Raw genomic sequence first — 25,666 nt, 5'->3', positions numbered from 1 at the left:
CAACAATTTTCGTGTCACCCAAAAAAAACTAAGATGTGTTAGATTTGAAGATCGACACGCATGACACAATAGCGTGAGAATAGTATTATATAATTTCGGGTATTAGAATATGTACCTCCCCTAAACTATATATGGAGACCCAAGCTCAAAACCTAGCTATAAAATCCAGAGACTCCGCTCATCTGAAACACATGTTTTTTATTTACACCTGTTCGTGGGGCTGAACGATAATAAATATGTAAGCGTATTTTGGGGAAATAGGACATCAAAGAGTCTATCAATCGACAAAAGTGCCTTTTCCATAAATAGTCCCTATAGGATGAATTACGTGAGTAGGTTCAAGTTCTAGCTCCTCACCACCTCAAGCATCACTCTCACAATCTTTTTAATCCCTAAATTCATGGTGGTCTATTTTCTATTTTGCTGGGTGCAGTTATAGAAGCATAAATTAAGTTTTTTATTTTACACGTTTTGTGGGAAAAATAACTATGGTAAAAGTTAGGTGGTGGTGTTTTATCTACTTTTTTTTTTACTTTGCCTCCTCTAGAATTATCCCAGTCAAAATATGAATAATTGATATTTGGATAATTGAAAGTTAAAATAGTAATTTCAAATTACTCGATATTTATCTCCTACTAAATAAGTTAGAGTACTCGATGAAATGTCTTTTGCTATTCAAATGACAATTGAATTTAAAATGGAAAAGTTAATTTGGATCGATTAGAAGCAAGATAACAATCGTAAAATATCCATCTAGTGCAAGTTGCCGATCTTTTGAATAAATTACCATGAAAGAGAAAGAAAATAAAAAGATATATTAGAGCAAAAAAAGTCCACCAAATATTCTATAATATTTGACTTATAACCCTAGACAGCTTATAACAACCATTTTCATTTTCTATTACAATGATACTTCAATATATTATTATGAAGTTATTTTTGTTTTTTGTTTTTTGAGTTCACCTTTTTGTTGGAAATTATAAATTGATCCCGACATGTTTATTATATTCTCATATTTTGTTAAGTATTCACCATGTAGTTTCTGTTTGAAATTTCTATAATACCTGCAATAGTTTGGTTATTATCAGAATCGGTCGAAAGATGAATTTGTAGTGCGTCAAAAAGTTACATAGTTATAATAATATAGACAAAACTACAACTAGAATAAATAAATAAATAAATAAATACGAGAAGGATAGAGAAATGGGCTTAATTAGGGGAAGCAAGTCTTTAGGTCATACAATGAGGTAGGTAAACTTATTGTGGAAAATTAGGAAAAGTTTGTTCATCTTTGAAATGTAATTTGGAATCTAATGGACATTAACAAAGCCAATTAGAAAGAGAGAGAGAACTCAAGAAAAAAACTAGGTAACTCCTATCTAGCTACTATACCTACCCCATCAAAGCCAAGCAGAACTTGACTTCTAACTAAAAATTTAATTTTTATTAAGCAATTTCAACATTCAAAACTATAGAGATCATCCAAAACTAGTGGTTCAGCTTCATGTATGAAAGTAATTCTTAAGAGCCTACATACATTCATGTAACAACCAAATTTTGAATTTGGTACTTTTCTTTGTACCGAACTATATCCTATATATGTTGGTGTTTAACTATATCTTATATTGTTCTGACAAAAGCGAGTAAATCAAGAAAAGCAAAAAGAAATAAGAAATCACGCATAAATAAAAAATTTACATTGTTTGGTTGGTGCGATCTACTCCACGGTGACAACAACACTATAATTTCCACTATGATAAGTAAACAAATTATAATATAGGTTTGTGAAAATTTCTTCTTTCAGGTTCATAGAATTTTAGTTTATATAACCAACAAAACCCTAATCCCACCGGCACACCACTTCACCATCTCTCTTTTTCTAATATCCGAAATACACATCGATATCACTAACTTTAATAACCGACACAACATAAGCTCTATTTCAACAAAAAAGAAAACATAACATAAGCTCAGTCTCGCATACCAACTCTGTTTTGGAGCCCTGTCTCACATACCAGTTATGCCACGGTGATCAACCTTGTTAATAGGTCCAAAATTTTGTGCGGAGACCGCTTGTAAACGGGTTGACGAGTCGAAAACCAAATTGGATGTCAACTCATATTCATGACACTTTCAACGTATATTAGTGATTCTTAACAAAAAAACGTATATTAGTGCTTAAACCTATGTATTAATCTAAATGTAAAAATATACAAAATAGACATCGAAAAAGAAAGGCAACAAAGTTTACCATCCCAAATAAAATTTGGAACTCCCCAAAGTTAATTAACGTAAACCTTGACAAGTTCATAATATAAAAGAAATTTTGAGATGATTATATTTCCACTCCATTTTTGTATGTAGTCTGTCTCAACAAAGCCCTAACTTATTTTACTACCTGGTATGACTCGTCTCACATCATAAATACCCACATGTACATGGTTTGGCCTGACTCGATTGACATTCCTTAGTTTACATATCTAAGGTTATGTATAGCTACAAAATACTATGACTCTTTAAATTGTGAATGTCGGCCCACTTGTTCATTGTTGCTGTTATGGAGCCCCCATGTATGTATCATGAGTCCAGTGCACTCAATTTAACATCCAACTTGTGATTTGCTTACATAAGATACTTTTCTCAAAGCAAAGAAAAGAAAGAGAAAAGGAAAAAACAATGTTGGTTCTACCTAGGGAAATAAGAGGAAAAAGAAGGAGAATATGAGTCTGATGGTCCCAAACCTTGTCTCTCAATTTGATGTTTGTGGTACTATAATGTGATAGTGGTACTATGAAATGTAATGCTAGTGATAATGCTAACATTGAAACATTATTTAGTGGTACATTTATGGTTTTGTTGGTATTATGACATGATATGGATAATGTCATCCGAATAGAATTTAATTACATTTGACAGAGACACTATTGTGTTACACAATTACGAATTAGATGACGAGAGTATTTTATTATATGTTTAATTTAGAACTGTATATGGTTTCGTTGCAAGTGAGAAAGGAAATAATTTAAACTTTATCAGAAAATTAATGTGCCCAAAGTTCACTCTCATTTCTAATAAGTATAAGAAAATGAACCTAAGTCAATATTCTGTAGGTTTCTTACGAGCATGTGTATTACTATATCGATACAGTATATCACTTCAACATTAAACTTTATCAGGGCCCAAATATTTTAGAGGCCCCAAGCCGAGTTAAATGTTAGGTCCTTTATAGTACTTGTTCGAAAAAGAAATAAAAGTCCTACCGTGTCCGGTGAAGTAAACCCTTGGCCTAGAACTTAGGTCATGTTATATATTTGATTGGAATATAATTATAATTTCGAAATTACAAATAAAATCAAAACACACGGGTCTTGGTTATGTTGGGGCTCAAAGCGTCCGCTTTAGCTGCTTTGGGTTCGGGGCACCCTGCTTTATATATCTTTGTGTTTGATCAAATTCAATAATTGTTTCATTTCAAACCCAAATATACTTCCTTTTGTTAACAATGTGCTCATATATTCACTTATTAGATGCGCATGATAGTGCAATCCAAAAGAGATGAGACATGAGTAAATGGGTAGCTACCATTTACCAAAAGTAACCATGCATGGTGAATGCTTGCAGACGTAAATGTCTTTATCTTTATACACCTACTTATCAAAAATAACCATGCACGGTGTATGCTTCTATACGTGTATGTCTCCACCTTTGTACATTTTGATATCATTATCTTCTTTGATTCTTTTCTTTTTTCACTAAAGTGTGGTTGGAATATTGATGAGGTGAACGACTCATCGTTTATTAAAATAGAACCCAGATCTACGATTTCATGGGTTACAACCAATGCTGACCTGGGCCCAAAGCAACTGCTTTGACTCCTAACGTCATTAAAAATCCACAATCAGAGCCTTAGAAAGTCTTACGGGATAGAACCTTTTAAGAGAGTGGTTTAGTTTACCTTTTTTTTTGATTTTTTTTGAGTAAAATCACGATTTCATTCATAAGTGATAACGATCACAAAATTACATGGTAGATAATTCTTATTCCTCCGAGAACTACGTGAGAGTTACATAAGTAAAGTTCGCCACAAAACTTTCGAATGTAAAGTGCCTCATGAAGGGAAAGGAATTGACAAGACACATACTCAAAGAGAAGACTCTAAAGGTCGAGAAAAGAGATCCTTAAGATCGAGAATGAAAAAACCCTAAAGGAATATAGAATTTTATTATACTAATAATATAGAAAATACTAATTTACATCCCTCTCGACTTCCATTGTAGTAGTAGATTGATCATCCTTGATAAAGCCGCGAAGTGTTGAAGTAACGAGAGATCATCAGAAACTGTTCCCTTTGAAGTGGATGGTGATGATTTCTCGAGTTGTTCATCATGGCATCCTTGATCCGTTTACCATCAACCGAAGCAATCTGTGACTTTGATCCAACACCTTCTCCTCGATCTTTATACATATCCTCAGGGGCGGAGGCACGTGAAGACCAACCCAGGTTACAGCCTGGGTTGGTCTTGTATTTTCTGGACCAAATGAATCACAATTAGTTGAAGTAGCCCTGTTGGTTGAGGCTTAGTCTTGCAACCATTAGATCCAGGGTTCGAATCCCACTGTAGGGATAATTTGCCTTGAGAAGGGTTACTATATTCACTTTTTGGCCCTCAATTTTTAGTCAAATCCTGACTTTTACCCAAAATTGAAACCAACTGCAATTTTGGCACTCATTTGTGTATCGGATTTCTTATTGGTCCATTTTTTTTTTCAATTTTGTGTTTCTTGTGTTATATTTTAATTTTGTTATTTTTACAGTTGTTTTTCTCTCTTTCACTTGATCTTTCTCTCAGCTATAACGTATTTTTCTCTCCTCCTTTTTCGTCTTTCTCTACTCATTTATGAATTATAATTCTTTCTTTATTATGAGTTATGAATCTTAGATAGTTTCAAATTTTGTTAATTAGTTGATGTCTAATTATCAATTGAAATTGTTTATTGATTCATACTTCGTTAATTTCATTATCGACTAATATTGGTTGATGTTTAATTTATGTTTAATTTTTTTTTTGTCAAAAATTAAATATATGTGAAATGCATCGATAAGAATGTATTGTTATCACTAAAAATTACTTTTAAATAACACTTTTATAAATAGAAACTTATTACATGTATCATAGGTAGAAACTTATTTCTACCGATTTTTGGATAAAAAAAATTTCACTAACGTGAAGTTAAAGGTTAGCCCTGTGTAAGTTGGAATCCTGGCTCCGCCCCTGCATATCCTATATTCCCTTTTTCTTTTATTCCTCTGTTTCAGTTTTAATTTCTCCTTCCCAACATTTATAAATGAAACTAATACTAACCATAATATCTGATAAATTAGGGGAAACTGAAAGGATAATGAATTGCACACCGTGAATGAAGATAGAGATTTGTAGAGAGGATGTAAGTGAAAATTAGGGTTTCAGAGTGGGGTATGAAATAATAGTAAAAGATAAAACCTAATAAAAAGAGAAAATTCCGGAGGAGGGATCCATTCTCCAAAAAACTACAAGATCTCGATTCTCTCTTCAAGAGAAGAAAACGGTTTTAGGGAGAGGAAGAGGGGCGTTTTTTTTTTCAAGAGCCCATAAATGTAAGTGAGTGGTTTAGTAGTTAAGAGTGTAATTTATGTGTTTAGAGATTCAAATGTTACTTAATTAAACACAATTAGGTATTTTTCACTACCGATAAAAGTCCCCATGAATTCAACATTATACCTAAAAGAAAAAAGTTGTTCGGTACAACAACGGTCCGATTCAACCGATAAAACCGTTATGCTGACTTCATGTGCAAATTTGGCTTTATCTTACCATTTGGACAAACTTAAATATGTTGATAGACTTCGCTTTAAATTAAGACTTCGCTTTAAATTAAGACTATTAGAATGATTTTTTTCTCTCGTATCCAAAATTTGTTGGTAGATACTAGAGGGATATTTTATGGTTCCTTATCATTTGTTGTTTTAGTTACTTAAATTTTTCTTCGACTAAAATTTATAATTCACAAATATTTTGTACCTACCTATAAATTATATCTAAGAGGTGGAAATCCTAAATGACTAAAATTCGTTCTACTTTTGAGGAGTATAATGGTGACTAGTTTTTTTCTATTGTTTGGTTATAATAGGATTAAAGCATTTGGAGTCACTATTCTCTCCCTCTTTTTACTGCAAAAAAATATTTCCTTGTAAGAGATATGTATGGGTTTTTAGGGCTCTTAATAAGTGTAATGGTAGTACCAAAAGTTTGAAAATGTACTATAAAATGAAAGCAAAATAAAGTAAATGTTGAAACCATAATGGATTGTTAGGAGGAGTTATTCAATGTTCTTACACTAATCGATATTATAGACTCACGGGGTTCGATGTACTTTTTCTAAAAAGATAAAAAAAAAAAACTAGTTTTTCGATATAAATACACACATACAGCAAAAATTACTCTTTGAATGAAGCAATACTTACCATTTTTACGTGCCACATTCACATCTCTTTCGACTTAGAACAAAAAAATACCTTAAATGTGAGTGTACATATTAAAAACGGTGATTGCATTTAAAATTTCTCATCAAATTAAGGAAGGATGATAGACCTCTTGGGATAAAAACATGTTGGTCCTATAAGACAAACTTAGACAAGTTTTGTAGGCACTACAAAAGATTCTAAGCCCAACACTTGATCAACTCTTGGTAATCTAGACTGGGTCCCTTTTCTAATACACACCCTAATCTTTTGTTATTTACAGTACCACATGTTATACAAACTACAAAACACTACACACCACAACTTTTCCCAAATTTGGCTTCAATTTCGCTGTCGAAAAATCTATCACCCTCTCTCACCGACCACGCCAACAACACTACTGGCTAGACCATCACCACCGAAATATCAAGTACTCATATCTATAGTTGTCGGTCCATGACGAGTTTTCATCTTTTGAGCAATTACAGAATAATCTCTTCATCAATTATACCAAATATATCTTTCCCAATATATGCTGTCAAATTGTACGTTATTATCGATCAGATTAATTAAATTTCATCTCTGAACAAAAAATTTGTCTCTCAACCTATTACCTATTTCAGTCACACCTTACACATCCCTGTATTTTATATTTCAAGATACTTTTAGTGGTTGAGATCTATAATGGCCAATTATTAGTGAGAGCTAATAAAACAAATTAGTGATTAACACATGGGAGAGAAAAAAAATGGTATATTAGTAAAACAAAGCTTAAATTCAACAACCACTTTAACCACTTCTCGATTGGATGATTCAAATATGAATATAGTTTATAAATTTCGAAATCGATCACATGTCTTATAAATGAAGAGTTGGTTGATTGAGTTTGGAACCACAATCTTTCATCTAAAGTTACCTTCATTCTCTTCATTCCACCTCTTGATTAATCTTATAAAAACAGAGGATATAATTAATCTTGCCAATAAATAATGGAGGATTACGACGACCATCTATTCGATCTTTACAACAAGAAGGGTCTCGATTTCATTGAAAATGTAACATCAAATGCTGATGAAATTCAGCAGCAAGTTCTTTCCGAAATTCTATCTCGTAGTGCTAATGTTGAGTATTTACAAAGACACGGGTTAGATGGCCATATCGATCGAGAAGCCTTCAAGAAGATCATGCCCGTTATCACTTACGAATATATTCAACACGATATTAATCGTATAGCTAATGGGGATACTTCACCAATTCTTTGTGCTCATCCTATTTCCGAGTTTCTTACTAGGTAATCATGCATATATATATATATCACTCTCTTTTTTATGTCTTTGTTTGTTTGTTTGTTTGTTTGTTTGTCTGTGTAGAAATGTTTTTTTAATGTCGTTACTTATGTGGTTTTGTACTATTTTAATTCCAGTTCGGGTACTTCTGGGGGAGAAAGAAAGTTGTTCCCAACAATTGAAGAAGAAAATGAAAGAAGAACATTGATTTAAAGTCTTCGAATGCCAATCATAAACCAATATATTCCTGGTTTGAACAAAGGCAAAGGGATGTACTTTTTGTTCACAAAAGCAGAAGCAAAAACACCAGGAGGATTAGTAGCTAGACCAGTTCTTACTAGTTACTATAAAAGTTCACATTACAAAGAAAGACCTTATGATCCCTACACCAATTATACTAGCCCTATTCAAACCATTCTTTGTCAAGATCCTTATCAAAGCATGTACACCCAATTGCTTTGTGGGCTTATCCAAAACAATGAAGTTCTGCGTGTTGGTGCTAGTTTCGCTTCTGGGTTCATTCGTGTTATACAATTCTTACAAACCCATTGGGCACTTCTTTGTAATGACATTCGAACCGTAACAATTCAAGCCCAAATTACTGATCCATCTGTGATAGAAGCCGTGTTGAAAATACTTAAACCAAACCCTACACTAGCTGAGGTTATTGAAACAGAGTGTAGTAGAGTGTCTTGGCAAGGGATTATAACTAGGTTATGGCCCAACACTAAGTACATAAATGTTGTTGTTACTGGGTCCATGTCTCAGTATATCCCTAGTCTTGATTATTTTAGTAATGGCCTCCCACTTGTTTCTAATACGTATGCGTCTTCTGAGTGTTATTTCGGCATAAATCTTGAGCCTTTAGCTAAGCCTGGTGAAGTATCTTATACCATTATTCCTACCATGGCCTATTTCGAGTTCTTGCCTGTTGAGAAGAACAATGGAATTACCAATTCCGTCTCTATTGCCGGTTCTCTATGTGAGAATGAGAAAGACAAGCTAGTTGATCTTGTCGATGTTAAGTTGGGACATGAATATGAGCTTGTTGTCACCACTTATGCAGGTAAGTTCTTAACAAAGAGTCTATTTGTGCGGAAACGTATACTTTGGTAATAACTACCCTTTACAAATTTACTTGTCATATCATATCATTTACCACCCACTTAATTTCGTTTTCTAGTTTTGTTATATAAGAATGGAACATTTACAGTGTTTAGTGTTCTTGTAGGACTTTATCGTTATAGAGTTGGAGACTTGCTTCGAGTATCCGGCTTCAAGAACAAGGCTCCCCAATTCAACTTCATATGCCGGAAAGATGTCATTGTGAGCATAGATTCTGACAAGACTGATGAAGTAGAGCTGCAAAATGCTATGAAAAATGCCATCAATCATCTTGTACCATCTGGGGCAACTCTAGTGGACTACACAAGCTATGCCGATACATCAACCATACCCGGTCATTATGTACTATATTGGGAGCTTAGCAGAGGCGAAACAAAACAAATTTCTCCATCAGTATTTGAGAACTGTTGCCTCACAATTGAGAACTCCCTCAATAGTGTGTATCGTCAAGGCAGAGTTTCGGATAAATCAATTGGGCCTCTAGAGATAAAAATCATGGAGACAGGAAGCTTTGAGAAACTAATGGACTATGTGATTGGTCGAGGTGGTTCGCTAAGTCAGTATAAAACACCAAGATGTGTGAAACTTGCTCCCATTGTTGAGCTTTTGAACTCTAAGGTGGTCTCAAACTACTTCAGTCCTATATGTCCAGAATGGGTTCCTGGTAGAAAGGATTGGTACAATTTGGAAGGCTCAGATGGTGCAGTAGCGAGGAAGACAAATGCTTAGCAGCCCTGGACAGAGGCACTATTACTCGAATTCAGATGGTGAGAAAAAATAACACCACAGCTAGAAGAAAATGCATTATTACTAGAATTCGGTGTAACTAAAGAAAACACATCACTGTTGTATATTCAATAAAACACATCTTATTCAAATAGTAACAAAAAAACAGTAAATTTCAGATATCATGATAAGCAAATATGAAGGACGGAAAATATATTCGACGTATATAATCCCAAACTAGTGTAGAAATCAAGCAACTCCCTTGAGCTTCTTTGCAATTCCAGCAATGTACTTTCCTTGGTGAAGAGCTTGTTCGAGTTCGAGGGTAGATGGTTGTCTCGATCCATCACCTGCATAAGTTCCTGCACCATATGGACTACCACCTTTTACCTGTTCCATTTCAAACATTCCAGCTCCAAATGTATATCCGATCGGGACATAGATCAATCCGTGGTGAACCAACTGAGTAATTGCCGTTAACCTGTAAATCCAAAAGGAGGGGCAAAATAAGATCGGGGTTGGTTCATATTCTTCAGAGAGATTTTCAAACATGGAAAGAACATGACAACTTAGGTGGTGTTCTTATTTTTTCTCATTGTCTGAGTCTAACTCGTCTTAGTAGGGGCATAATGGATACCAAATATGGCCGAGTCTAATAAAGACAAACATTCAGAATTCTGACTAGATCTAGATCGCAAGTCAGATTTCATAACTGAATTTGAGAATGAACAAACACCAGCTTGGCAAAGAAAAGAAAATTACGCGGTTGTTTCTTGGCCACCGCCTTGAGAACCAGTACTGTAGAAAAGTCCAGCGGGCTTGCCAGCCAAAGACTGTGTTCTCCATAAGCCTCCAGTTGCATCAAGAAATGATTTGAATTGGCCTGCCATCATTCCGAATCTAGTTGGGAATCCGAAGATAAGCCCATCAGCTTCAGCAAGTTCGTTCGGAGTAATGATCGGTATATCACTCTTCGGTGGTGCACCCATCTTTCCGAGAACTTCTTCTGGAAGTGTTTCAGGTACCTGATAAAAGGAATTCATCCAATTCAATCTGATAAACAAGAAACCACATTTGGTAGTCATTCAAGAGAACATTTGATAAATGTGTTGTTTCGTTCGTTTTACCTGCCATAGTTTGGCTTCAACTCCTTCAATGGACGCAGCTCCTTTCCTGATCTCCTCAGCTAGTTTCTCGACATGTCCGTACATAGAATAGTACCTGCATTACCATTATGAAGTTCGATCATGAAACTCATTGAAAAGAATTAATCCCAACATTGTCGGCCCCATAGATTCACATTGTTACATGCTCATTTAGGCTCGGACTAATACATTAATATCTCTGAATTAGATGTCTAAACTGAAATATCAAAAGATTCTAACATGGTCCAAATTCAATTACTTCGGTACGTGTTGGTAAATCTGACTCAGAATCTGGATTGACTATTTCCATTCCGTCCGAGGCAGAACCATTAAAACAAATGTTTGTGGTCATCAATTTTAAAGTAAAAGACTTTTAGAAAGGAAACAACAAAAAGGTCTTCTTCTCGACCACAACGAAAATTAACAACTCACACCTACCACAACAACCCAAATATCATGGATAAAGCTTTGGTCCATTCACTTATTATTTGACTCATTTCTTCCCCCATTCCCTAAATTCATTATTGAATTGACTCAATATCCGAGTTAGTAAATAATAGTGTAGTTTTTCGGATAGACATCAACTTCTCTTTTCAGAAAGTAAATTATAATGGCGACAACAATAAATCTCCGTCATGAGAGGAAATTAAAAATATGCCACCTAAAACCCACTATATCGATAGGGACCCCGATAATGAAAGGATTATATAGGAATCTTTTAACCTTTATTTGCTTGGAAAAAACATAATTTATATATTCAAGGAAGTAGAAGCTACTTTTGTATGAAGCTTCGACTACGAGCGTCTTTTGCACTCGTTTGTATAAACCCTAAACCCTCTCTGAAGAACGATAAATTTCTACTTTAAGTTATAGAGCTTAAATGATGATGAAAATAATAATCTAGGGTGGTGTTTTTCGTTTTCATGTCTGAATCTGGCTCGTCGTAGTCTGAATTGTCTGACTTAAATAGATGCAAAATCAACCCAAAAAATATCTATTAGTCTTAGACGAGTCTGACATCACGAGTCAGACGAAATAAACGGTCTAAAATCTGACTCGGGTTAATTTGGACATTGAGTAAGATTATAGATAAGCAGCCAAATGATCAAAACCCTAATTTTTAGGAAAAAATTTGATGTTTCATTTCAAACTTCAGGATTACAGAATGATGATCTACGAATTAAGCTAAGATTTTGAAACCCAAAATGTAAGGGTTCAAAGCTGATTACACGATTCAATCTCCTTTAAAAAGTAACCAAATCATCAAAACCCTAAGTTTTGGGAAATTTTAACGTTTGAATTCCAAATTTCCTTCACTTCTAAAGTTTCATTCACAACAAATTCTCACTGATCAAATCGCAAACAAGATAGATACTACTACAATTCTAATAACAGAAGGAAGAAAACTCGAAAGGAGATCAAAAGATAGTTTCGAAGAAGATATTAAGAATCTGACTCGTCCAAATTTGAATCGTCTGACTCAAATAGACCCGACCCAAGTTAGACCGTCTAAATCTGAATTGTCTTACTCAAATAGATCAGACTCAGATTAGACAGTCTAAATCCGATGGCCGGACACAAATAAACCCGACTCAAGTTGGACCTCCAATAAATTTTCATTGCATTTGTTTCTTTACCTGTCTGTCTTGTGATGTCTGACTTAACTAAATTGTCAACTTAAATAAGACGATTGAGATTAAGACGAGTGAGCCAAACGAATCAGATTCAGAAAATGACAAAAATACAGAAACCACGTACCCATTTATCGAATAGAAGAACATAGAAGAAAGAGAGAGAAAAATGTATAGAGAGAGAGAGACATACACAATATAAACTTTGGTAGTTGCCATATTAGTGGGATGAAGATTTTCTTTTCTTTGTTTTGAAGATTCTGCTCTCTCTTTTCAGAAGATAGTAGTAATATGCGTTTGGTTGTGTTTGAATGAGAAATTGAAGGTTACCACCACTCTATATATATAGTAGTTCCTTTTCTCCACCTCTTTATGTAATAATAATTCATTGGTGGGGAGTTTTTTGTCACACTGAAAATTATGTATGATGATTGAATGATATCATGCTCACGTTCATCATGACTAAAGTTCCATAATAATATAAACATATCATAATGGCTGTTTCTTTTTGTTTTAAAAAAAGACATATCATAATGGCTTTTTCTTTTTTCCCGTGACAAGGATCTTTCGTTCATTTGCATTCTATTTATTTTCAGGGGCGGTCCAGACCCAAAGCAACCAAAACGGCTGTTTTGGGCCCCAACTTACTCGAGAGCCTCTCTCATCGAGTTTATGGGTAGTCTGTTTGTATTAACTAAAATTATAACTAAAATATTTGCAAGAAATGAGCAATAGCTCATTGGTTAAGATGTCTAGTATTATTTTTTTTTTTTTGTTGAAAAGATGTCTAGTATTAAGGTAAAGGTAAAGTGTTCAATCCCTCCTAGAGACATTATAAAATATTTTTTTTGTTTACTTTCAATTATATAATAAAGGGGCCCCATTTTTCCATTTGGCTTTAGGCCTCAATAATGATTGGGCCGGCCCTGTTTATTTTTCGACTCCGTCATGTGTACGAATGACTTATTTAAACTGATATTGAGTCTATTTGAACAGATATAAAATTAAGATAACGTAAGTGCATTCTTAATTACCTCAAATAATTATTGTATATAGTCGATCGACAGAAACAAGACTCAAATGACCAAAAATTAGAAGAAAAAAAAATGTATTTAGACAATGGACTCTAGCATTTCAAAACACAAATGTCAATTGATTTTACAACTAGAACTTTTAAGAAATATCCTACTTTTTTTTTTGGTGAAGAGAAGTGTAAGTTTTCCTAAGAACTTTGATTTTATTTCAATCACTTTTAATCTCAATTACATTTTGTTTATATAGAGTTTAGAGTAAAGAAGAAGATAACAACTATCTCTAACTAACTCTTAACTACTAACTAATTATTAACTACTAACAGAATTAACAAACTTAGTTCATAACTAACTTTGTTAATCTTTATTTATTCAGGTACAAGTGGTGCTTCTATAGTTTGACTGGAGAGCTTGGAGGTGCTCCTAAACTTGGACTGAGGAACTTGGACTTGCGTGGGCTTCACAAAGACTGTTTTACCCTTTGTATTACTTTAGAGTAAAAACCCTAGAGAACCTGTTTTCATCTTCTATCTCTTTCGAAACCCTAGCTCTTACATCCCCCCTCAAACTGATGATGGCGGCAAGGACAAAGTCATCAGATTGTTCCTTATGCGAGAGAACAGATCATAAGGTAAACCCTTCGTAAATATATCAGCCAGTTGATCCTTCGTCGAGACATGGGTAATCACCAGAGACCCATTCGATACTAAATCACGAACATAGTGAAAATCTACTTCAATATGTTTCGTTCGAGCATGAAAGATGGGGTTGGACGCGAGATGTTGAGCACTGATGTTGTCACAAAAGAGATTGAAAGGCCGATTCAGTGGGCATTTAAGCTCATCCATAAGGTAAGATAACCATACCACTTCTGTTGCTGTGTTTGATAATGCTTTATACTCAGCCTCTGTCGATGACTTTGCTACTGTTGACTGCTTTTTAGAACTCCATGAGATCAGACTTGAACCAAGAAATATACAGTACCCACCTGTTGATTTTCGTGAATCAGGGCATCCAGCCCAATCTGAGTCTGAATAGGCTATTAAAGTAGAAATATTACCAGGGACTACACTAATTCCAGAACCCATTGTCCCTTTTAGATATCTTAATATCTTCTTGACAATAACCAAGTGAACTGTTGTGGGTGTTTGCATGAATTGAGCTGTGTAATTCACAGCAAAAGATATATCTGGACGAGTTAGGGTGAGGTATTGGAGAGCACCCACCAAACTTCTATATTCTGTGGGGTTTTCAAGCACTTCTCCATCAGTAATGGATACTCTTTGTCCACTGGCAACAGGAAGCTTAGAAGGTTTGCATTCTAACATACTTGCTTTCTGTAATAATTGAAGAGTATATTTAGTTTGTGTGAGAAATATACCTTTATGAGAAGTACTTGAGTTAACCTCTATGCCCAAAAAATAAGAAAGAACTCCCAGATCCTTCATCTTGAATGCTGAGCTCAAATCAGATATTAGTTTTGAAATTTGAGTGTTTGAGCTGCCAGTTAGAATGATGTCATCAACATAGAGTAGAAGAATCATCATTTGATCTTGAGAATGATAAAAGAACATTGAGTGATCAGTTTTACTCTTATTGAAGCCATAAGCATGTAAAAAATTTGCAAACTTGTTGTACCAGGCCCTAGGAGCCTGCTTTAGGCCATAGAGAGCCTTATGAAGATGACAAACATACTTTTCTTTCCCTTTTTGCTCAAATCCTGGTGGCTGAATCATATAGACATCTTCATCCAAAGTCCCATGCAAAAAGGCATTTGAAACATCTAATTGTTTCATGAGCCAAGACTTTGTGACTGCAATTGTGAGAACAAGTCTAATAGTGTTTGCTTTTACCACAGGACTAAAAGTTTCTGCATAGTCCACTCCTTCTTGTTGATGGAACCCCTTGGCTACAAGCCTTGCTTTATATCTTTCAATAGACCCATCACTCTTTTGCTTCAACTTGAACACCCACTTGCAGCCTAGAATATTCATAGACTTATGATGAGGCACAAGTGACCATGTCTGATTTTGTTGAAGTGCTAAGAATTCTTCATTCATTGCCTTGACCCACTCTTCATGTTTTGCTGCCTCTTTATATGTTGTGGGTTCAGTAGGTAAATGTAAGATAGATAGAAAAGCCATATCCAACATGTGAGGTGATGAATAATGAGCCACAAAGTCAGCAGGAAGCTGCTTGCTCTTGATTATGCCATTTTTGCCTCTAGTAATCACTTGGTCAGACTGTAAAGTCTGAGAATGCAACTCTAAATTAGCTGGTGTACTAGTGACATCATTAGGTGTACCTAATTCATGAGAGGGCAAGCTCCTATGTCTTGGAATAGTTGGTGAGCAAGTTGAATTTGATGTCCCTACTCCATTGACATTAGACTGACTAGTTGATAAACCAGGCAGAGGTAAAGAAATAATTGGCTGTTTATTCTGATCACTACTAGACTGTTGGGAGGAGATGTTAGCATATGGAAATTTGTTTTCATCAAACACAACATGTCTAGACATATAAATTCTCTTTGTACTTGGTTCATAACACCTATATCCTTTGTGTTCTTGACTGTAACCCAAAAATACACATGGTAGGCTCTTGGGACTTAGCTTATCTTGTCTAAGTTCTCCTAAGTGAGGATAACATGCACACCCAAATACCCTTAAGTATTTGTACTCTGGTGTGGTATGAAATAAGACCTCAAAAGGACTTTTGCCTTGTAAAATGGGTGTGGGTATTCTATTTATGATGTAAACAGCTGTATTAAAAGCATCAAACCACAAAAACTTAGGCAGAGAACAATGAAGAGATAAGGTGTTACCTAACTCTGTGATATGCCTATGCTTTCTCTCAGCCTTCCCATTTTGCTGAGGAGTATAAGGGCAAGAAGACCTGAATAATATGCCATTTGAGTCTAAGAATTTCCTGAAATCACCTTGTTTCAATTCAGGAGCACCATCTGATTGAAAATATACCACTTTTGTCTTAAGCAAATTTTCTGATGTTGACTTGAAATGGGTGAAACATTTGATGCTATCAGACCTATTTTTCATTGGGTATATCCAGCTGTATCTACTGAAATCATCTAGGAACAAGATGTAATATCTGGCCCCATTTGGTGTGGTAATAGGGGCTGGTCCCCAAACATCACAATGCACCAAGTAGAGTGGAGCTTGTGATACTGTAGAAGAAGAATCAAAAGGTAAACATTTACTTTTACCCATAGCACAAGATTGACATAGTTTCTGGTCAATAACAGTAGATAAAGTAATCTTGTTCTCCTGTTGAAGTTGTTTAATAACACCACAATGTGAATGACCTAGTCTAGCATGCCAAGTATCATAAGATGTAGCCACTTGAGCAGTATGAGCAGCTGTCCTAGTTTCTAGAACTTCATTACTGACTTCAATAGGATATAAATTTTTCTTAACAGGTCCTTCTGAGAGAACCTTTTTGGACCAAATATCTTTAATACAATATCCCCATGGCATGAATTCCACTGAACAGGAATTGTCTTTTGTAAACTTGGAAATAGACAATAGATTCCTTTGTAAACTTGGAACACATAATACTTTGTTGAGGTCAAAAGAGCAAGAGGAGGTAGATAATGTAGAATTCCCTATGTTTGTGATAGATAGAAACTTACCACTACCTACCATGGCTGCTTCAGAACCCTTGTAAGGCTGAGAACATGTTAAATTGCTTGTTGTGTGTGTCATATGGCTGCTGGCACCTGTGTCAGCTAGCCAAGAAGTATCTTTAGAATATTTTTCTGCTGAATTAGTTGCAGTATAGCATTCATTTACCATATCAATGTCAAAACTATCAGATAGACAATCCATAAAGCATTCTTCTTCTGTTTCAAGTACAATAGCAGTATAGCATTCTTGAAATTCATCATGCTCATCACTACTATACATATATACTTCTGCAGTATTACATTCAAGAAGAGGTTCATCTGCATATGAATAAGATTGAGGATCCACTTGTTCCACTTTTTCTTCAATCTTCATAGATACTTCTTGTTGAGTTTCTGTATGATAACTACTATGTGGTTTATTTTGCATATATCTGAAATAGCATACACCTGCAGCATGGCCCCATCTTTTGCATATCCCACAGGGAACAGAGGAGAAATCAAAATCATCTGCCCTCTGATTATGATTCTTTCCTTGAGAGTTTTGAGAAGTGGATGATGAAATGTTATCTTTCTTAAAATGGGTAGCTTGATTCTTGTAATATGAAGGAGAGGGTCTACCATTATATCTGTTAGAAGGCCTAGGGTACCCTCTCTTGACATAATAAGCCTCTTGTTCTAATTCCTTAGTAGATAACCATTGTTCATGTTGTACTAATCTGGACTTTAGTTGAGCCAAAGAAAGGAATTCATTGTTGGCTCTAAGAGCTATAACAAATTGATCATAATCTGAGTTTAATCCTTGTAAAGCTAATCTTACTAATTCTGAATCTGAAATCCTATCATGCACAGATAACAGAGAATCAGAAATGGTCTTCAGTTCTCTTAGGTATTCTGTCACAGTTGAATTTCCCTTTTTGATGTTTTGTAATTGCTTTCTTAATTGGTCTTTCTTAGACTCAAGACCCTCATTGTTTGTGAGGTCTAGGTATTCCCAGATTTCTCTAGCTGATTTTAATCCATAAGTATCACAATAGATGGATTTTGACAAGGTACTTTTGAGATAAGATCGAACAAAACTCTCCTTTGATCTCCATTGCTGAAAATCAGGGTTTACTTGCTCTACTCCATGAATTATTTTTAGTTGGGGTGGTTCTTCTATAGAACCATTTACAAAACCTAGCATATCATAAGTATTGAGAAGTGTCTCAACTTGATCTCTCCACATGAGATAGTTGGAATCATCTAACTTCTCTGTAATAAAGCTAGTAACAGATGAGATAGGTGGAAGATTACCTGAATTCAAAGAAGCCATGAAAGATCCTTGGAATTTGGTGATAAGCTCGAAAAAAACAGTAAGTTGCTGCTGAAAACCTAATTTCCTTTCTTTCTTAATGATGAAATTGAAAGCTTAAAGCTTTCTTCTTGTGTTAATATTGATTTGATTCTAATATTTGATCTTGTTTGATGTTGAATTTTGTATGAGATGTTGAATGTTGCTGATTGCTATTAAGTTCTTGAAGAAAAACCCTAGTATTTGGATCTAGCCTTGAAATCTGATACCATGTAAGTTTTCCTAAGAACTTTGATTTTATTTCAATCACTTTTAATCTCAATTACATTTTGTTTATATAGAGTTTAGAGTAAAGAAGAAGATAACAACTATCTCTAACTAACTCTTAACTACTAACTAATTATTAACTACTAACAGAATTAACAAACTTAGTTCATAACTAACTTTGTTAATCTTTATTTATTCAGGTACAAGTGGTGCTTCTATAGTTTGACTGGAGAGCTTGGAGGTGCTCCTAAACTTGGACTGAGGAACTTGGACTTGCGTGGGCTTCACAAAGACTGTTTTACCCTTTGTATTACTTTAGAGTAAAAACCCTAGAGAACCTGTTTTCATCTTCTATCTCTTTCGAAACCCTAGCTCTTACAAGAAGAAAATATCATACTTTTTTTTTTTGACGAAAGAGAAAATATCATACTTGGAAGATTCATTTTAAAAAACAAATTACATATGATGTTACTTCCTAGTCAAATTTACTGATAACAAAGAAAAGTATCATGTGGAAGTGTATGTTCAATTATGTGTGATTGGCAGACCGATTGAGTTTCTTCACAAAGATTTGGCCCATGTCACTAGTGAAATAAAATTGCAACCAAATTATAAAATTTAACCTACTTATTTAGAATTCATTTTTTATGAAAGTGAAAACTATAAAATAGAATCTTAAATTTTGCAAACACGAACATCATACTAAGATTATTTTACTCTAAGTCATATATAAAATATGATTCGAAGATTTAATCAATTCAAATAACGTTTCAACCCATTTAGGGTATTTCTTTGCGATGTCTGACAAATCTAAACAACTCATCTGAATGGATTTTTTTAGGTTTATTGGAAAAACATTAAAGAGCACCCAACCAGGCCTACTTTCTTCTTTTCTTAAATGATTGAGTAAGTTAGATACATATAGCTGTAAAATGGTGTGGGTCATATATGGCCCAAGTGCCACTACATACGGCATTTATTTTAGACCGCCGTTCCTATCATATAGTAGTACTACTTTGACCCACCCTCCCCACGGCGCAATGTTTTTTCTCCACCTACTCACGTCTGGCCCTCCAGATAATAACACAATCAGTATCAAAGTTGGGAGAAAAGACTTCTGACTTCAACCAGTGGTGACGTGGCTGATTGGTGTGCATATAATTGGTTTGTTGGATGATGGCGCAAGTCTTACTTGGAAGAAGATGGAAAATATCTCTATGTCCTGAGCACATAAACGCGGGCGAGTACTTAGAGAATCTCCAATGCAAAACTCAAAAGAAACTCTAAAAATTCATGTGTCGAGATTCAAATGTCAATCTCTAATTTTTCTCTTTCCTATTTGTCAAGATTGAAATCCTCTATTCGAAAGACTTCTCCAATGCAACACTCTAAACTTCCAAAAATTACTTATGTGACATTTTTTTTCATTAAAATATATGAAAATATTGAGTTGGCATTTAGAGATATCTCAAGAGGACACTCTAGAAATGGAGTGTCCTCTTGAGATATCTCCATGGCACCCTCGACACGTCATCTTGGAGATTTGAATTGAGTTTTGCATTGGAGATGAATTTTGAGATAAAAACTTTAAAAGTCTTATGTGGCACTCCGAGTTTCTAAGATTGAGATTTGCATTGGAGATGCTGTTATATGGTCAAGATTTAGAGAGAAAATCTTTTAAATTTTGCAGACATACGTTGTCCGTAATTTAGCCAGGATGAATATCGGGTATAGCATTACGATATAGAGAAGATTGCACTCGTATTTTATCTTTTTCGTTCTTTGTGTGTCTATGCAAAATTGAAACAGAAGTAACTTAATTTTGTCATCTGCACGAGTTAGATTTTTTGAGTCAGAGACAAACAGACATTCTAAAATCTTATTTAGGTTTAAATTCAGACTCAATATTTTAGATCTAAATGGGAAAGTATTTTACATTCTTTTTCACAAAGAAATGTGGAATAGTATCAATATATTAATTAATAACTCGTATAGAATTGTACATATTTTCGTTCTTTTTGCGTTTGAGAATAATAGATTTGTTCATCCATTCATTGAGATTGTTTTATATGATTCCAGTGTTGTCCGAGAGACGATAGTAGACCCAATCACATGACATAACTTATAATCAAACACTTGCCTCAATCTATTGTGAAATCTTTACGAAATATTGCAAAATTTTATCTCTTCTATTTACACATTTAGACCGATTTAGTTTTTTTTTGTTGCAAAAATTTTACTAGTTGAAATCAAATTTAGATGCATAATTTGATAGTTGTTGAACCAATAATAATAATAAATAATAATAAAGTAAAAGAGTTTTTTTATATATATTTAAGTTGATTTTATCAAAGAATAACATAAAAATAAAACTATGGTTGGTGCCTCAATTGAATGAATCTAGCCGAATAGTTGTCTCATTTGAATGTTTCATTTGTTCTATCTGTTTAGTGCCTCCACAAAACAAAAGTAGATTCTAAATTCAAATAAACAATTTTATATTGGATTTGTTAATATTATATGATTGGACAATTACATATATAATTGAGAAGGTCAAGGATTGTTAAGCCACCAACATTGGCATTTTGGTGTTCAATTTTGGCAGTCTTGCTGGTTTGACTCTAAAAATGAGAATATAAGATCCATGGCTGACGACTCAATGTCATCATGCTTGCTTGTAGTCGGTTTAGTTGGAAATTTCCGTTGATATGGAAATAGAAATATTTTACCTATTCTGATCGAACATTTCAAAATTTATTTTCTTCATAATTAAAAGAAAACTTTGTTAAATTTCGATCCCGAGAAGTTTTGCAACCTAAAATGTAGTTTACCTTGAAGTCGGTCGATGCAACCTTCTTAGTAGTAGTAGATGTTGCAAAGCAAGAAACGAAGAAGCAATTTTTGTACATTTAATACGATAGGAACTCAATCGAAATAAAAACCAAAAGCAAATTGTTAACTTTATGGTTATCCAATTCAAAATCAATTGACAATGAGTGGAGAAGACCTAGATCTTATAGTCTTGGTTGCTAGATAGTTCTTCTCCAATGTGGGACTATTCTCACAGAAATCTATTCAATCTTTTCTGGTATTCTATTATCTGTCATGTCATGTTCATATGTTTGTCAAATGTACGCTATTTATCTATAACTTTGTTCATTAGATACCAAAGACTGTTTATATTATTTTTCAACATGATTTCTATACCCTCCCCATTTCTCCATTTCCTATCTTCCTGAAAGTACAGAAACTGTTAATTCATTTGTCGATACTAGATCGGACGAATCCAAATTCATAGGATTTCTTCCAATGGTAAACTTTGGTCGTTTGGGGTTTGGAAGAGGAGTATTATCACTTTCCAACATAGATATAACAGATGACATTACTGGTCTATCAGATGGAGTATCCTGCACACATAAAAGTCCTACTTGTACACATCTAGCCACCTCTGATGGAACACATGAATCTCTAATTGACTGATCTGCAATTTCCATTATTTTATTTTCACTCCATAACTGCCATGCCTGAAATTAAGAACACAACCACTCTAGTTTAGATCCATAACTTATAGGTATTGAAAATGGGTTTTGGTTTAAACAATGTAAACTTACATATCCAAGAAGATTAGGGTATATCTCGGAGTAACGGAAGTATGAACACTTTTTTCCGCTTACAATTTCGAGTAGTAGCACTCCAAAGCTGTAAACGTCGGATTTCGCAGAGAATAACCCTTCCATTGCATACTCCGGAGACATATAGCCACTATATTCCAAAACGAAAATATTGTAAGTAACAAAATTGTGGAAGTCGATTAGTATACCACCATATATAACCGAATGCATTATCTCTATGAACATTGAATGAGAAGTTGTGATTGTATTTGTTACTTACTACGTCCCAACAACTCTATTGGTATTGGCTTGAACTTGATTTCCTCCGAAAATCTTAGCCATCCCGAAATCTGAAATCTTTGGATTCATTTCTTCATCAAGTAAAATATTGCTTGCTTTTAGATCTCGATGAACAACTCTTAGCCTTGAATCTCTATGAAGATAAACAAGTCCTCGGGCAATTCCTTCAATAATTTCAAAGCGTTTTTCCCAATTTAGTAGCGCTTGCTTTGTCAGTCCTGCTAGTTATGTATACATTAGTTTCAATGTTCGTATATTGTGGCACAAGCGATTACAAATTTACAATATAATATATGGAAATTTGATGAAAAGGGTTAAGAGGCAAACCGAAAATGAAAGAGTCTAAACTTTTGTTTGGCATGTACTCATAGAGCAACATCTTTTCCTCCCCTTCGACACAACATCCCAAGATCTTTACTAGATTTCGATGTTGTAGTTTGGCGATTAAGATCATTTCATTTTTGAAATGCTCAATGCCTTGTCCAGACATATGTGAGAGTCTCTTTACTGCTACCTCTGTTCCACAAGGTAGAAGGCCCTACAAAAACATAATGACATGATTGTTTAGTAAAATTCTTCCGCATTGGCGAGTAACCAATCAACCCGATCCTAAGAGGACAGTAATGGAAAGCCTCTTTATTAAACAGAGAGCGAATGGCATTTGACATACAAGTCCAGATTCACATGGTATTCAAACTGAGATGGAACATGTCATTACTTAGCGATACGAGTTTGTCTCAAACCTACCCGATTTCCATCCCTATTAAGAAGCGTTTCTCCAAAGGAATAATGAGAAAGAGGTAAACTCTTCAATAATTGATTTAATAAGAATTTTCGAGAAATTTACCTTGTAAACATGACCGAACCCTCCCATTCCTAGCCGATTTGTAACACAGAAGTTGTTTGTAGCATTAACTATAGTTTTGAAACTAAACAATGGTAAGTCAGGACCATTTCCATCTTCCCCTTGTCCATTATCGTCTTCTGAGAGATCTCGTAACACATCTCTACTCTGGTTAGTATCAAGTGATTTTGTTCGCCTTTTCTTCCACAAACCTAAGAAGTCGAATTTTCAAGAACTCTTTTTAGTTAACAAACACGAAAGAATTATATCGGAAATGTTCGAAGATTTACCTTGTATTTTGTTTCTACTATTCCACAACAAGCAGCCAAATACAATTGAGATAATTACGCAGAGGAATATCGTTAGGATTTTGTATATCTTTCTCTTATTACCTGCAAATCCAAATAAGTTCTTCTTTAGCTTCTTATTTGAACAAAATAAATAGACAAATCTTTCTTAAGATCTCAAAACATTTCAGTATTCAAACAAAGATTTTATGATCTAAAATTTCATCAAAGTGATAGTTTAAGGTAATAAGACATGATAGACCTTAAAAAGCTTACCGAGTTCGGATTTTGCGAGACGAAGATAGAGTTCACTTCCACCTGCATCTAACTTTTGAATGTCAACCAAATCATCATCCCACGTTAAACATCCAACCCCTTTAGGAAAAGCAAACGCCTTACACGAACAATTCTTCGAGCAATGATTTCGGCAATCATTTAACTTATGAATATTTATATTCACTTCAGCAAAATCAGGCAGTTTCATTCCTTCAATCTTCAAAAACCCATCATCTCCTACCATTTCCTTATCCTTTTGTTGCTCACATTTTAAAGGTGTTCTTCTAACACACCCACTAGTCCAATTTTGATTGTCCCATTCGTCATTAGATTTCGGTACAAACCCATGTAGACAACTACAAATATCCGAATTCGATGTAATAGTACAACTCCCATAATTTCCACATTGGTTATATCGATCACATATATTAGTATCTTGTGCCCAAAACACACCCCATTCTTTCTTTTCTTCGTCCCATCGTTTCTCCACCATTATTCCATTAGGTTGAAGAACGAATCGCATAAGCTTAGAACTATCACACATTACATAAGTAAAGTAAATCTCATTTTGATTGATCGGAATAAACTTAAAACCAAACATAAATTGAGGTTCCATACTAGGAACACCAAGAAATATTTGTCCATTCCAAAACCCACTTCTCCACAATCTTTTCGATCCCTTCCATATCACAATTTGAGGTGATTTTAGACTATCCATACCAGACGAAAATTCCCCACTTGAAGGATCATTTTCCGATTTCCACGAAGTAAACCCTTGTCTAGTGACTACATTTCCTTCTTTACTTAACCCAATTCTCATCCCTGGTAAGAATGTATTAGTCGGATGATCAAAACTTTGCCAATGCTCTTTAGTAGGATCACCAATTTCTTCTTGTTTAGCAAGAACAAGATTTCCATCATCCATTAGAACAACACTATTAGTATGTAAAAAAGTATGATTACCAGAAGCCCAAAGAGATTTTCCTTCACCATTAAAGACATGCAAATTACCATCATCTCCAATTTTGAAAATTCCAGATGAATCTAACAATGGGTTATCTCTATTAGCTACCCAAACAATAGTTTTTCCAGGAATTTTATGATACCAAATTCCAACAAAACGATTAGTTGAATTGAAAAGACTAAAGAAACCCAATTCAAAAACACCATTATCAGAGATCATATTACGATTTGTTTCTCCATCTTTAATTGATTCCCATCTTTTAAGTTGACTACCAATTTGTTCTGAGATTTCTAGTGAAAGAAACAGAGTAATTAAGAACAGAGAAGTAAGAAAAAATGATACCATTTTTTTGCTTGTACCCATTTTAGTTTGATTCTGCAGTGGAGATATCAAAGCATCCAAGAAGTTATAGAACAAAGATTTAGGGTTTAAGAGAGATGAAATTTCCAATGAGAGTTGGGTTTTGATTGAAATCAGAAAATGGAGCTCTAAATGGAAGATTTGTTGTCATTGTTGTTGGTCATTTAAGTGACCAGAGAGGATACAGACACGTTTCTGTCTGTCCTTTGTATGAAATCCCTATTTTTTTGCTCTATCCAAGTCGAATTTTTGTAGTTTGACTAAAGATTATTTGGACCTAGGGTTTACTTTTTTAGTCATAAAGTATAAGGAATAAAAATTTAATAGAGTGGGGAAAGTACCAACTTTGCTTGTCTATTTTTATTTTAGATACAAGTACA

General features: G+C 34.4%; 2 protein-coding genes and 1 pseudogene across 3 annotated transcripts; 1 reads left to right on the top strand and 2 right to left on the bottom strand.

Annotated features, from left to right (window-relative positions):
• The first annotated feature begins 7,430 nt into the window (after positions 1-7,430).
• On the top strand, positions 7,431-9,661 carry LOC147560312 (indole-3-acetic acid-amido synthetase GH3.6-like; annotated as a pseudogene). Its single transcript, XR_015234793.1, has 3 exons — positions 7,431-7,790; positions 7,923-8,851; positions 9,017-9,661. The product of XR_015234793.1 is annotated as an indole-3-acetic acid-amido synthetase GH3.6-like (transcript).
• Positions 9,662-9,700: 39 nt separating this feature from the next.
• On the bottom strand, positions 9,701-12,751 carry LOC147560311 (putative NAD(P)H dehydrogenase (quinone) FQR1-like 1). The gene is made up of 4 exons (XM_086662495.1): positions 12,606-12,751; positions 10,764-10,857; positions 10,399-10,661; positions 9,701-10,117 (listed from the first exon to the last, which is right to left on the bottom strand). Exons 1-4 carry the CDS (start codon positions 12,629-12,631, stop codon positions 9,886-9,888), a joined length of 615 nt encoding a protein of 204 aa, XP_086518621.1. The 5' UTR covers positions 12,632-12,751; the 3' UTR covers positions 9,701-9,885.
• A 9,032-nt stretch (positions 12,752-21,783) lies between these two features.
• On the bottom strand, positions 21,784-25,547 carry LOC147560310 (G-type lectin S-receptor-like serine/threonine-protein kinase B120). Its single transcript, XM_086657988.1, has 7 exons — positions 23,963-25,547; positions 23,690-23,791; positions 23,403-23,611; positions 22,883-23,093; positions 22,536-22,773; positions 22,256-22,406; positions 21,784-22,168 (listed from the first exon to the last, which is right to left on the bottom strand). The coding sequence occupies exons 1-7, from the start codon at positions 25,287-25,289 to the stop codon at positions 21,872-21,874; spliced, it is 2,535 nt and encodes an 844-aa protein (XP_086514114.1). The 5' UTR covers positions 25,290-25,547; the 3' UTR covers positions 21,784-21,871.
• Between the last annotated feature and the right edge of the window lie 119 nt (positions 25,548-25,666).

Source organism: Eschscholzia californica, unplaced genomic scaffold (genome assembly GCF_041429995.1).
Source record: "Eschscholzia californica isolate CP2 unplaced genomic scaffold, dmEscCali1.0.p SCAF_2, whole genome shotgun sequence".
NCBI lineage: Eukaryota > Viridiplantae > Streptophyta > Magnoliopsida > Ranunculales > Papaveraceae > Eschscholzia > Eschscholzia californica.
The sequence above is the reverse complement of the archived record's forward strand: the minus strand, read 5'-3'. Positions and strand labels throughout refer to the sequence as shown.